The sequence below is a fragment of the Amblyomma maculatum genome, chromosome 10 (assembly GCF_055883805.1).
Source record: "Amblyomma maculatum isolate TAMU_Amacu chromosome 10, ASM5588380v1, whole genome shotgun sequence".
NCBI classification, from domain to species: Eukaryota; Metazoa; Arthropoda; class Arachnida; order Ixodida; family Ixodidae; genus Amblyomma; species Amblyomma maculatum.
This window is the reverse complement of record NC_139353.1, coordinates 24,797,132-24,809,451: the sequence shown is the minus strand read 5'-3', so window position 1 is coordinate 24,809,451 and position 12,320 is coordinate 24,797,132. Positions and strand designations below refer to the sequence as shown.

General features: G+C 49.1%; 1 protein-coding gene across 4 annotated transcripts; it reads right to left on the bottom strand.

Annotated features, from left to right (window-relative positions):
• Positions 1–6,912: 6,912 nt before the first annotated feature.
• Positions 6,913–12,035, bottom strand: LOC146175906 (uncharacterized). Of its 4 annotated transcripts, none has more exons than XM_084582273.1 (8): positions 11,889–12,035; positions 11,407–11,444; positions 9,770–9,889; positions 9,591–9,674; positions 9,067–9,128; positions 8,407–8,646; positions 7,900–7,993; positions 6,913–7,198 (listed from the first exon to the last, which is right to left on the bottom strand). In XM_084582273.1, exons 2-7 carry the CDS (start codon positions 11,413–11,415, stop codon positions 7,927–7,929), a joined length of 582 nt encoding a protein of 193 aa, XP_084438399.1. In that variant the 5' UTR covers positions 11,416–11,444; positions 11,889–12,035; the 3' UTR covers positions 6,913–7,198; positions 7,900–7,926. The 4 variants fall into 4 exon arrangements, with proteins under 4 accessions (XP_084438399.1, XP_084438397.1, XP_084438398.1 ...); XM_084582271.1 differs by having other exon boundaries at positions 6,926–7,198; positions 8,341–8,646; positions 11,889–12,031; XM_084582272.1 differs by lacking the exon at positions 6,913–7,198 and adding an exon at positions 7,379–7,736 and having other exon boundaries at positions 11,889–12,034.
• Between the last annotated feature and the right edge of the window lie 285 nt (positions 12,036–12,320).

Sequence of the window (12,320 nt, the reverse complement as noted above, 5' to 3'; positions counted from 1 at the left end):
TAGAAGCGTAGAAAGGCGAGAAGAATCGAACTAACGTTACTAGAACGTCGAAATCGAACACCGCTGATCGTGCCGTCACTCTGATTGGCTTAGCTAATTCGTGACGTCGCAACCATGTGGTCTAGGCGGGTAATTCAAACAGGCGATGTTCAAACAAGGTATTATCTGCCCTATTCAACTCGGGCACCGTTCTTTCCTCATGTTACTCTGCATAATGAGTTGACAGGGGACCCAGAGGCTTGCAATCTTTACAACGTACCTCTTAGTCAAAATCATCTAATCTAGCAATGCCCCGATTCTCCGGGAGCTAAAGAAACTGATCCCCTTGATCAAATTACCCGGGAGTCCTACATCCGCAGACCAAATGCGGATGAACAAAAGATCGCCCTACGCCTGGCGGAAGAGGCTTACTCCAAGACCTTCTCTGCGGCCACGGTGCAGGAGAGCCGGCAGGGAGACCCTCCCCCTGGCTGAGCCCCTGCCCCGAGGTTCATGTCGGTGTAAATAAAGTCTTCTCACTCACTGACTCACCTATTCAACTTTGACGTGACATTTACCTTACTAGTTGCTCCGAGCCATAGAAGGGAAGAAGCCAGAGAAATGTAGCAATACCATTTAACATTTGAGCTTGGCCCAGACAGTAAGCCGAACCACGATTTCTCAGCACATTGCCTCTGGTGTAAAGAGTTTAAAGCTTTTTTTTTTTTTTTTTTTTTTTTGCCAAGAAGAAATGGTCATCAGCTGCACGAGCGCGCTTCGTCCAAAGCATTTCATCGGGCGAGCGTTGCAGCTGCCCGTTTCCGATCTGTAAACGGTACAATGATGTTGCACCGAACGGGTAACTTGGAGGTTGTGGGTTCGGATCCGACTGACTGCATGTTCTTTTTTTTTTTACTTTCTAATTGATTATCTCCACGATTGTTACTTTCCATTATTCAACACGAGAAAAGTACCTTCTGATTTTTATTATAATTTATTTATTACATACTGCAGACCGTTGGGTCCAAGCAGCTAGGGGGGCATAGATGCATACGAACAAGAGCAAACAACGAAAAAGTGATACAAATTTACACAATATCAGTCACACTGTATAGCCATCTGTGAGATATTGTTCCAGGCGTTCAGTCGGACACGACTGAACGCCTGAACTGAACTGATATTGCCCAAGGGAAAAAGGAAAACTTAAACGTGTCAGTTCGAGCATAAGGTGTCGCTGAGTCAGGATGATGTCTTGTGTGCCGTGTTATTGCAGGAGAAAATGTAAGGGCACTGGTTTATTGCAAGTTGGTTACTTATCAGAAGAGAAAGAAATTCAAGCCTCAGCTGTATTCAAGCCTCAGCTGTTTTCTGTGAGACTCAAGTGTGGGAATAGAATTTTCTATCATTGCTTGAGAGGGCGAGTCAGACCTAGCGAATTTATTAAATATAAACTGAACTGCCTTTCTTTGTATTTTTTCAAGGTGGTTGATATTTGACTTAGTGTCAGAACCTTATACCATGCATGCATACTCTAGCTTAGGTCTATTAAACGAGAAGCAAGAGAGTAATTTACAAGATACAATCAGCAAATTTTATTTGCACACCCGTACTCACAACATTCACGACGTCATTGATATATATATATGAGGAATAGTAGGGGACCCAGAATACTACCTTGGGGCACCCCTGACGTGACTGGAAGAATGACCGAGCTGCGTTCGCTAATTTTAACGTACTGAGTTCGTTTAGTAAGGTAACCAAAAATCCAGTTTACAAAAATGTCAGGTATGCCAATCATTGAATATTTGTCGTGCGAAACCTTGAAATCTAGAAATATTACATCTACTTGTCCATTACTGTCGAGGGATAACGCAAAATTATGAATTACTGATACCAGTTGTGTTACAGTGGAATACCGCTTTCTGAAGCCATGTTGAAACTCTGTAAGCACATTGTTTTCAGCGAAGAATTATTTGATGCAGTATGCCACAACGTGTTCCAAGAGCTTGCAGCATTGAGATATGTTAACGAAATGGGGAGATAATTTTGCAGTAATTTTCGATCTCCAATACCGGAACAACTCGGGCCACTTCTTTTGTATCAGTGACTGTTGGCTTTTATATCTCGTCTATAGCGAAGCACCCTCATTTTCCTTGCATTTCTTTTCCGATTTGCTTACTGAGGTCTTCGAATCTGGCGGCCTTGATGTTATGTGTAGTATAAAATGGCTATCACGACTCGCACCCTCCCCGTTAGATAGATCCCATGCCACCGTTCACGTACGTGAAACTCGTGGTTTCACAAAGCATACGCCGATATGGAAGAGGGCGGCGCTGGCCAGCGCTCTCAAGGATACTACAGCGCGTTGCATAATTGCATGCGTGAATTGGTTCTCTCAGCTAAACCGCTGAACCCTTGCAGCTCGAATTAAGCACAGAAATGGATTGTTCGTATTTTTAATACCAAATTTGTTTGGGGCACTTGCCCGATTCGATCAGAAGTCGAATGTTCACATTGTATGTGGCGGGGACAAGGCAACAAGCCGCTGTCCCAGATGATGCTCAGAGCATACTCTTTGAAACGCGTCGGTACCATGCTGGTGCACAGGCTGAAAGTGAAAGGAGGAAAGCGATGGCACTGGTAGCGTCCTGGTGCTGCTTGCAGCAACTTTGGAACGAAACTATTCATTCATAAATCTTTATTCATAAGGATGACCTGAGGCCTAGAGGTGAAAGGGGTGGGTTAGGTGAGGTAGAGGGCGCCAGAATCCGACATGGTCTAAGCTTGCGCTTGGCGTCGGTATTGGGGGCTGTCCAGTCTTCGTAAGTCTGAATGTGGTGAGCAGGTGTAGCGGGCTTGTCGGCTAGCCGTACCAGGACAGGTCCAGATCAACTGCTGCAGGTCAACGGAGTCAGCAAGGCAGTCGATCTTGGTTCGGCGCCATTGACTCAGGATGTCCGGTGTGTACGCTGCACCAGCTCGCGCCTTGGGAGTCAGAACTTGGGCAGGTTGAGAGGCCGGAAGGGATCGGAGGAGTAATATCGGGGCCAAGGTCCCGCAACAAAACCCTCCGATCATGGACGTTTGCACGGCCGGTCTCGAGGGAGAGCCCGCTACGTTTGGCGGAAGGGTGTTTCAAACAGCACCAGATGGCGCTACCAGTGCTATCGCTGGGATGGTGGCGTGTCGCTTTGCTCCACCAGACCGTCTTTATTGGTGCCGCATACGATGGGAACATTTTTTTTTTTCGGATCGAATCAGGCCAGTGCCCCAAGCAAATTTGCTATTAAAAAATATACTGAAGAACAAATGCCATTTCTGTGCGAAATTTGACCTGCAATGATTCAACAGTTTAGCTGAGGGGAGCATTCTACGGCGCTGTTAAAACCACCATAAATACTTAAGCGAAACCACGGCCGGTCTCGAGGGAGAGAGAAACGCGCACTCCCTCGAGACCGGCCGTGGCGAAACAAAATAGCCGCTGCCGTAGCTCAGCTGATAGGCCACGCAACCTGGAAACCGTGGGTGCGGATTCTAATTTTTTTCACAATTTACATTGATCGCTACAAAAAAAAAAAAAAAAAAAAAGCCTGTCTTCTTGACAATTTGGCTGTTTGCTCCCTTTTGTATCTGATAATAAAGCCCCTCTTTCCCCTGCATTTATTTGCGTTTCAAGCTGATTCATAAGAAAATTCTGGGGGGCACTTGCATGCGGCAGTGCGAAAACATCTCTGCTGTTGCTGGTCGTTGTGCGCCTGCGTACACACTTCTTGCTATGCGTAGTTAGGGTGTCTAGAAGCCTAGCGTAGTGTTGTATGAAGTTTCACCCACACCTGGCTTGTTAACGTGATGATGCTGATGTGGCTTTTCCCTTTGAAGCGGGCGGTCAGAGTTCCTGCGTCCTAGCCGGGAGTTTAAAAAAAAAATGTTTAGGCATCTTGGGGCACGACGGACGTTTGCCGCGCTACCCTTCCTCGCCATTGTTGCAGGCGAGTCTTTGAGATGGACACGACTTCGGCACCCCGCACAGTTCCGATTTTTCCGAAGCCAAGCGATGATATGATCAATGATGATGTGGCTATCCCTTTGCATCGAGGAGGGGGGGAGGCGCACGACGTGCACCCTAGCCGCTTACATGTCACAAGTCACAGCATAAGCGCCTGCAAGAAGGTGGTGCCATCTGCATGCGGCGGGGACAATCCAGTGCAATTCATGTCTTCGGTGGTTTCTTGGTTTTCCCCACAGGTTCTGCACAAAGCGGCTTGCACTTCGGGAGCACGATCGAAGTGGAGCGCGCTCGCACGCGCCTCAAAAAGCAGCACACTGTCACAGCTGTTATCAGAGTTTCTTGGGCAATCGCGTTGCTTTCGCCTCCATCGCCTTCTGCTAGCGGGTGGTCTCCGCCTGCTGCACTTGGGCTTGTACAGCAAGTGTTTTTGCGTTCGGCGTCCTCGGTGGGATGTTCGAACCCGTATTTTCGCCGCAGTGGCGCCATCTACATTGAGCTATGTCGGACACTATAGGGCGATTTCTTACCAGATAGCACTGGATATATTGGACACCCGACCCTAGCAAGGGCAGGTGAGCGTGAAAGCGGAGAAAAAAAAGGGTGCAGCAGTGGGCTCCGGAGCAATTTCGACCACCTGGGGATCTTTAACGTGCACCGATATCGCGGTTAAAATGTCCACAGAACAAGTGCGATAGATGAGTCATATAGTGTTGGTCATAATTACGGTACCTTATGAATCTCCGGCCACACGAAGAAGAAAAAAAAAAAAAAAAAGCTGCCCTTCTTCAAAGCTAGAGACCAACAGCGAAAAAGAGAGCATTTTAATCATGGAGGCAAATGTCCAGAAAGAAAAGCATATACCGCCGGTTGGATCTGCTCTCCTCTGAATATAGCGTCCGGTGTTCTATCACCGAGCTACAGCGACGGCCGTGTAACCTATCGTCGAGTGTTCGCCAGCGCCACCTTAACATGATTTTGTCATTGGCCGTTGGCCCCTATGCACGTTTAATATGCTTTAAAGGCTGCGGGCAAATCACTCATACAAGCCCTGCCAACGCCTCGATGGCCTTTTGCTCTGAATTCAGTCTTCAGAAGCGCTAGCGCACATTCAGCGTCGTTACTAAAGTGTCGCTATCTCAGTTAGTTCAGGCGTTCAGTCGTGTCCGACTCTTCGTGACCCTATGGACCATGTCACGCCACGCTTTCCGGTCTCTCACTATCTTCTTAACATCACATAGCTTCATCTGCAATGCCTCGAGAATGCCATCTAACCATCGCGTTCGCTGCCTACCCCTTCTCCGGCAACCCTCAACCTTTCCCAACATCAAATCTTTCTCCAGCGACTCCTCTCTTCTCATCAGATGACCAAAGTAGCTGAGCTTTAACTTTAGGATTTGACTGGAGAAGGTAATGGCAACCCACTCCAGTATTTCCTGCCAAGAAAACCCTATGGCCAGTCGCTATCTCACGTGACCTCTACTCACGATTGGTCGAAACGCCGGAACCGGGTGTTCCCACTACGGTACCGAAAGAGGCGGTAACGTTATGGTGTTTCCATTAATCAGATAACTCTCGATGAAGGAGAAACGAAGAGGCGTCCGTGTGCCGTGTAATGTCAGCTCATGTTACTCTAGGTGGTCGAAATTACTCCGGAACCCTCCACTACAGCTCTTTCCACTTTCACTCCCACCTTCCCTTACGACGCGGTTGAGGAGTCTACAGACAAGCGAGTGCCTTTCCCTTCCTATAACTCAATCCAATAACGACGCAAACTCGGAATACGGGAACTCACATTAGATTAATATCTGCAGTTTCAGCAGTCTCGGGCAATACATACCAGGACTAAAGCAACGCACATTAGATTAATATCTGTAGTTTCAGCAGTCTCGGGCAACGTTCTAAGAACGTTTCGTCTCAGTGAATGCTCGAGTCGCTCCTATCCGAGAGCTGGCGACATCGGTACTTTTATATATAAAAAGGCTGGTTAACGTACCATGAGGTTCCTTCGGTGCAGTCTCCATCGCTGGTCGAGCAGACGACGGAAGTCTGGGAGGTTCGAACAAGCAGCATGGACTCTCCTACCAGAAGCTTACTGCAAGCTCGTCTACGCATGTGAAGTCTCGTGCAACTCTTCTGCGACATTCACGGCTGCCATACCACTGCGCTTCCCATTAAACATCCATCGTTCTAGTTTGTGCCGTGGGGGACGCATATGCCTTGTAGATGCGCCTGGTCCGGGACTATAAGGCTTCAACGAAAATGGCCAGCTACAGCTTTGTTCGTAAGGAATTCTAGGCACCTTCTGTAATAAAACCCCTTGATACTTTATTCTGTAAGACCCTTGAGCGCCACTTCCCGTTCGAGAGCGTCCTCAACCACCTGGCATCAAATTACAACCTGCGGCAGCTAAAAGTGATCAGGGGCCGATTATGCCAGCAGCGAACATGCTGTGTGCCGCTATCACGTGACCTTCAGTCATCAGATTAGTCGAAACACCGGAACATGATGTTGCCACCCTTCGGTACCGCCGTTTCGACCAGTCAGACGAACTTCATGTCATGCAAGATAGCGACACTTCGATAACGACGCAAACTTTGAATATGGTCCCAATTCCCATTGCAGTCTCCCAAAACGTTCCCTGAAATGCCCCACGTCAACTGCCTACTATACCAACCCAGGCAAGTTGCACGAGATTACTTCCATGCTAAGCAGTCTGCAGATCAGTTACGGCTGGTCAAGAGGGCTAAGCTAGGAATGAACAGCCAGAGGGCTCAGAGTGTTTTTTTTTAAATAAGTTTTTTCCTCCTCCTAAGCAGGTTCGCCATCGTTTCGCATGTCCACACCATTTCAATCTCTAGTTTTATTTTTAAAAAGCATTCGAAGCCGTCGCTTGTGCTGCCAAAAGAACACACGCACACAAAGTACAATTGCAGGAACCCATTTATTCACACAGCACTATGGATCCCCAAGCTCCAAAGTACACCTTGGTCCCAAGGCCACCCGTCTACCGCTACCCAGCTGAGCGAAACGATGACCCAGTTATTCCATGCCAACTTACTACTCTCCCTGGGAACCCGGAACGAGACTCGGCCAACCAATCCAGAGGCTGCAAAGGAAAGTGGGGACAACGGGCCACGAGGGGCCTCGCACCGACTTACCAGACCCAGTTGAGAGGGTGTTGGAGACAGTAGTGTACCACCTGTAACCAGGCTGGAAAAAGTGGGAGGAGGGGAAGATCGGTGAGTGGCCAGGGGCCCCCCACCACCCCCAAATGCACACCTCCAGCGCAACCCGACAGCGTACAAAGCCTCGAGCAGCGTAGTACGGCGTTCGGCCTGCGGGGTCAGCGTCACACGAGCGCACTCAGCAGCAATAATTCTCGAGACGGGGTTCTGTTGGCGACACCATGGACATTTATTGAGTGAGAGACGACGAGACGCTTTAGTAAAACTGGCCCGCTCCCCTCGGGCAGCGACTGCATTCGGACGACGAGACATGAAGTGTAGTGGTACACAGAAGAAAAAAAAAAAAAGGCAGGATGATGGTGGTTAACAGAGAGCGGCGCTTGCGGCCAGGTTTAAGTATGGGTGACATGTGAGGAGGCGGAGGGCGCAGGCGCCCCGGTACGGCACAGGCGGTCCAGCGGGCGGGCGCAAAGGGTCGGGCGGTCATCACGCGGCGAGGGGGCGCTAGCCGCCGCACGCTACCTCCGACCGAAGCGCTAGCGCAACCGTCCGGGGTGTCGTCGCTGCGGGGGAGGAGGCAAGAGGCGACATGTCACGACGCGCTGCCCTTCACATCGCGCTCGACCGCGCCACACAAGAGCGGCTAAGCCGACGCGAACAAACAACTCGCGCGCACTCAATGAATACTACCGCCACCACTGCAGCAGTGGCGGAGTTCACCCTCACCTGTTGCGGGGGAGAGCCAAGAGGCGCCTAGTAGCCACCGTAGGAGTAGCCGCCCATGCGGTCACTGGAACCATAGCCGGCACCCCAGCTGTACCTGCAGAACACATTGAGTGCCAATTAGCAAAGACCCCAATGCATTAGACACCACGTGTACTAGCCTACTAAACACACAACCCCAAACAAGCTGGCAAGGCAATTCTGCATGCAACTATGATGGGGCAAGCCAAATTGGGTGATGGGGGTCAGACACCATCTTTTGTTTTTACATCCCAGGACTGGTCAAATTGGGCAATGGCAGCACAGCCATCTCGCTTTTGGACATGCCAATTCCGAGAAAGCTACCAGACAGCTTGAGGAGATTCTAAATGAGTGCCTCGGCGAAACCTCCCACTACTAGCTGCGCACACACACAGTGTAGGGTGCGATTAAACGCCCGCTGACCCTGAGGCAGGGGGAGGTGACCGGCGGCTGTAGAGGGCATAGTCTGGAGCCGGCCTCCGCTCGTACATGTCAGGTCCCATGGAGGGGGGTCCCGGGGGCGGGCGTCGTGCGTAGGGGTCATCCCGGCGCTCGTACGGGGCTGGATAGGGCCGTGGCCTGTCTACCATAGCCCGGTATGGGGCCCGATCATAGAAGTCGCCGCCTCTGCGGTAGTCGGCATAGCCACCTGGTCCGCCGCCGTTGTAGTAGCCGCCTGAAGGCCTGCTGTCGTAGCCGTTCCTTTGCATGCCCCCACCATATGGTGGTCTGCACCAAAAAGTCAACAGAATTTCATCAAAGCAGTCTCTAGGCTGCAATCAAAGGACACAAGTGCCTGATCGAAGTTAAGCTAGCAAGCTTCTCATAATATGCAATAAAAATGCAAAATGTTTGCACGTGCAGTAAATGCCATAGTGTGCAAGAGGAAAAAGAATGAATGTGCTGCTGCCATTAAAGAATGATAGAGCAAACAGGCATAGTTATCCATGTTACAGCAGGGACCAAAAGGAGAAACACTTGACATAAGGTTTTTTTTTTCTGTCTCATGCACGATAGAAAAGCCCTAGTTTGGAAAATGAAGTGGCTGGCCCTTAAGAGCTACCAAAATGTGCCATAATTTCCACCACACAGCCTTCACAATGCTACATAGTTTCAGCAAGGCAAGTGCGCAGCTGAACACAGGCTCACCTCGGTCCTCCCTTGGCCCGGCCAGGTGCTCCTGGCTCTTGGTGGAACTTGCTTGTGGAGCGCTGGCAGACAAAGAACAGGTACATCAAGCCTTAGAACTTCCCTGGGGCTTTGCAGGTAAACGGTAACATGCACACAGCTGTGGGACCCCAAGAGTCGTGCAAGCTCCACCACAGAACCTGCCGCAAAGATGGCTCAAAGACCCCAAACATTCTTTAGCCACCAGTTTGAAGGGCAGCCGCCTGTAATAGCTGCTGCCCGCAGGATGGGGCTGCATTGTACCCTCAGCGCCAAATATTGCAAGCATCGGCGATATTACACAGGCAAATCAAGTCTTTACACAGCACACAAAACCTCAATCACCATTGTTATGACAGATGTCAACATTCTGAACGAAGTTTTTAATGTGCTACCCTGCATTCCCAGCAGCAACAAGCCAGTTAAGCTATAAACAAGTTGCAGCTCAAACCACATCAGTTGACATCCGACGATGGTTACAGGCAGAGTGGAAGCCCATCACTCACCTCAACTGACAACGTAGAGCCCATGAAGTTGTAGTTGTTTAGGTTCTTCAGAGCCTCCTCTGCCTGCTCCTCTGTTGCCATGTGCTGCAAGCATCACACATCAAGAGAGAACACGTTAGCCACACTCACAGGGAGGAAAAAATAATGCTGGGAGCAGAGTGCATGCCAAAAGCACTCACCACAAAACCATACTTATTGATGACATCACACTCTGTCACCGTGCCATACTTGGCAAAGAGCTCCTGGAGCTCCTCTGTGCGGATGCCGTCTGGCAAGTGGCCCACAAACAGCTTTGTCCTCTGCGAAAGGAACGGTGCACACATTACAACTTCGGACAATCATTTGGCAGAGTGCACAATGAATGTGATGTAAACTGCACCCCTGATGCAGTTACAGTGTCCGGAAACACTGACAAAAAGACGAAACCTACACCAATGCCCTCCGATTCCCTATCCAATGTACTCATAGCTGGACATTCTGGATACTCATCTAAACCAGCACCCCACAGCATGACTGTACAAGCAGCTAAGTAGTGTGGCACTGTTATGCCTACCACTACATTACCTGGCCTGTACAATACCCAAACACCACTGCACAAACGACAATTTTCGGCAAAAGAAGAGCCCCCACGCAACATGTTACATCAAAAGAAAAGCTACCCGTAGTACCAATAGTAATCAAGCACTAGGCAGCATGGCACTTGCAAATTGCTGAACATCAAGAAGCCCACATAGAAGATTGCAGGATAAACTTTTCAAAGTACTGGCCTTTACTGGGCGAAAAACGGTGATTACCAGCTCGCAACATTTGCATGTGCGCTACTGCACAAGAGTTAATGTAAAATCACCAGAAGACGACCAAATTGCGCCCCTCGGCCATGCAAAAAACATGGCACTAAACAATGCAAGCTGACCGCCTATAGAACACTTATCAGACCTATTCTCGAGTACACATCCCCAGTGTAGTCGCCCCATTTCATAAATGACATCACTAAAATAGAATCTGTTCAAAGAAAGGCCATCAGATTCATTCACAGCCGCTACGACCGCATGTTTCCACCGTCATCTCAAGTGCGTGCATGTGAACATAGTTCGTTTCACTCCATTTTTAAATTGCTTCTTTTTTTTTTTTTTCCCAGACGATTTAATTATGAAATAACGATGGTTCTCTGCGTTCACTGCCAACTAACCAATTTCAGAAGGAACTGCTGTATAACCCGCTCCAGCTATGTCTAACAACAGACACAGCAATATTTGTAAATAAATAAATGAATTTGAATTGGATGACCCTCAAAAGATTTCCCTTTCTACAGAACGAAGTTTAAATACAAAACCGCATTTGAACTCGATGCTAGCTACTTGAAAACGATTTAATGGCGTACTCAATTTAAACAACGGGGACATCGCAAGAGCCTCAACATGCAAATTTAAATTCAGAAATCTGCTCTCAGTCAGTTCATTGCGTTGGTGCAGGGTGATTAAACGGCAACGCCGGCAATAAAACTGACGATGTAGGCGCCGTAAATCGGATGAAGCACAATCGCATGCCGTTAAATGGAGAGCCGACCAGACAATGCATTGCACAACGCTTTGTTCAAACTCGTTCAGCAGCCCGAACTCACCGCTTACAGCCTAAGCACGCTAAAATAAGCGAAGGCTACCGCCCAACCAGCGGACTTCCGAGGCGCAACAAAAACGTGCTAGGGCGCCACAATCCACTGCCGTTTAACAGAGGGGCAAAAGGTAGGCATAAGCAAAACTGGTTCAGGGCTATCAAAACTAAAAATAAAATAAAAAGCCTCGGGCGAGAAACTCACCGGCGCCATGCTGAAGCACCGCTGAAGGGCGGGAACACCTGCGAAGGCGAAGGAAAAAGACGATCACACACACCGTTATGGCCGCCTTACCTGCGCAGTCCGTCGCGTAACGAACAGATCGCGGCGAGATTAGTGAAAGCGTGGGAAATGCATCGTGGATAATGAACAAGGCTTAGCGGTATAAGCTATCGCAAAGCCGGCCAACGACTAACCCACGCACATCGTTCACGCCGGTCATCGCTTAACGTGTTGTGAAAGCATTAAAATGAGCCAAACTTCTAAAGATTACGCAAAGAGCGAACGCCAGCTCACTATTCGTCGTACGGCCAACCGGCGTGAGCGCATTCGTTTAGGCTTAACAACAAAGACTGCGTCAAAGTGCGCCGGCATCGAATTCGCGGCTTCATACATTTTACCGGCGTCTAAATTTTTTTTCTCAACCTGCCACCGACAATGATTAGTTTCTATGGATGACCACTCACCTTACGCAAACACGCAAACCGAGTCAACAGCGAAGATGAGCCACCAGCACTGCAAAGCGACTACTAACCACGGGCTCCGCGCGAAATATGGCGCCGTATTCCGGCTGCTGGCTTCCTTACAAAAAAATTGCGTATCCCACAATGCACCGCGAGAAAACGTTTCCGCGGAACTTTTTCTGCAGCGACGTTGTGGAAGGACGATGTCAGTGAGTGAGCGCAGTACTTTCTTACCTTGTAATTCAAGCCGTTCGTACAAACTTCTGAGCTGCCATTTTTTAATAGTATTGCTTTAACTTTATCAAGTCGCGGAGAATACAGTTTTGAGTTTATTGTTTCAATCAGATATGTGGTCGAGTTTTAAAACTACTTCCTAGAAGTTTGCATGTTGGCAGCTGCCCTCTGCAGGGAAGTTTTTTTTTCTTCAATTTTGAG

Coding starts and splice junctions, on each gene's coding strand:
- LOC146175906 (XM_084582271.1), bottom strand. Junction 9,129..9,590: donor GCTCTACGTTGTCAGTTGAG/GTGAGTGATGGG, acceptor TTTGTCTGCCAG/CGCTCCACAAGCAAGTTCCA. Junction 7,994..8,340: donor TCACCTCCCCCTGCCTCAGG/GTCAGCGGGCGT, acceptor TGTGTTCTGCAG/GTACAGCTGGGGTGCCGGCT.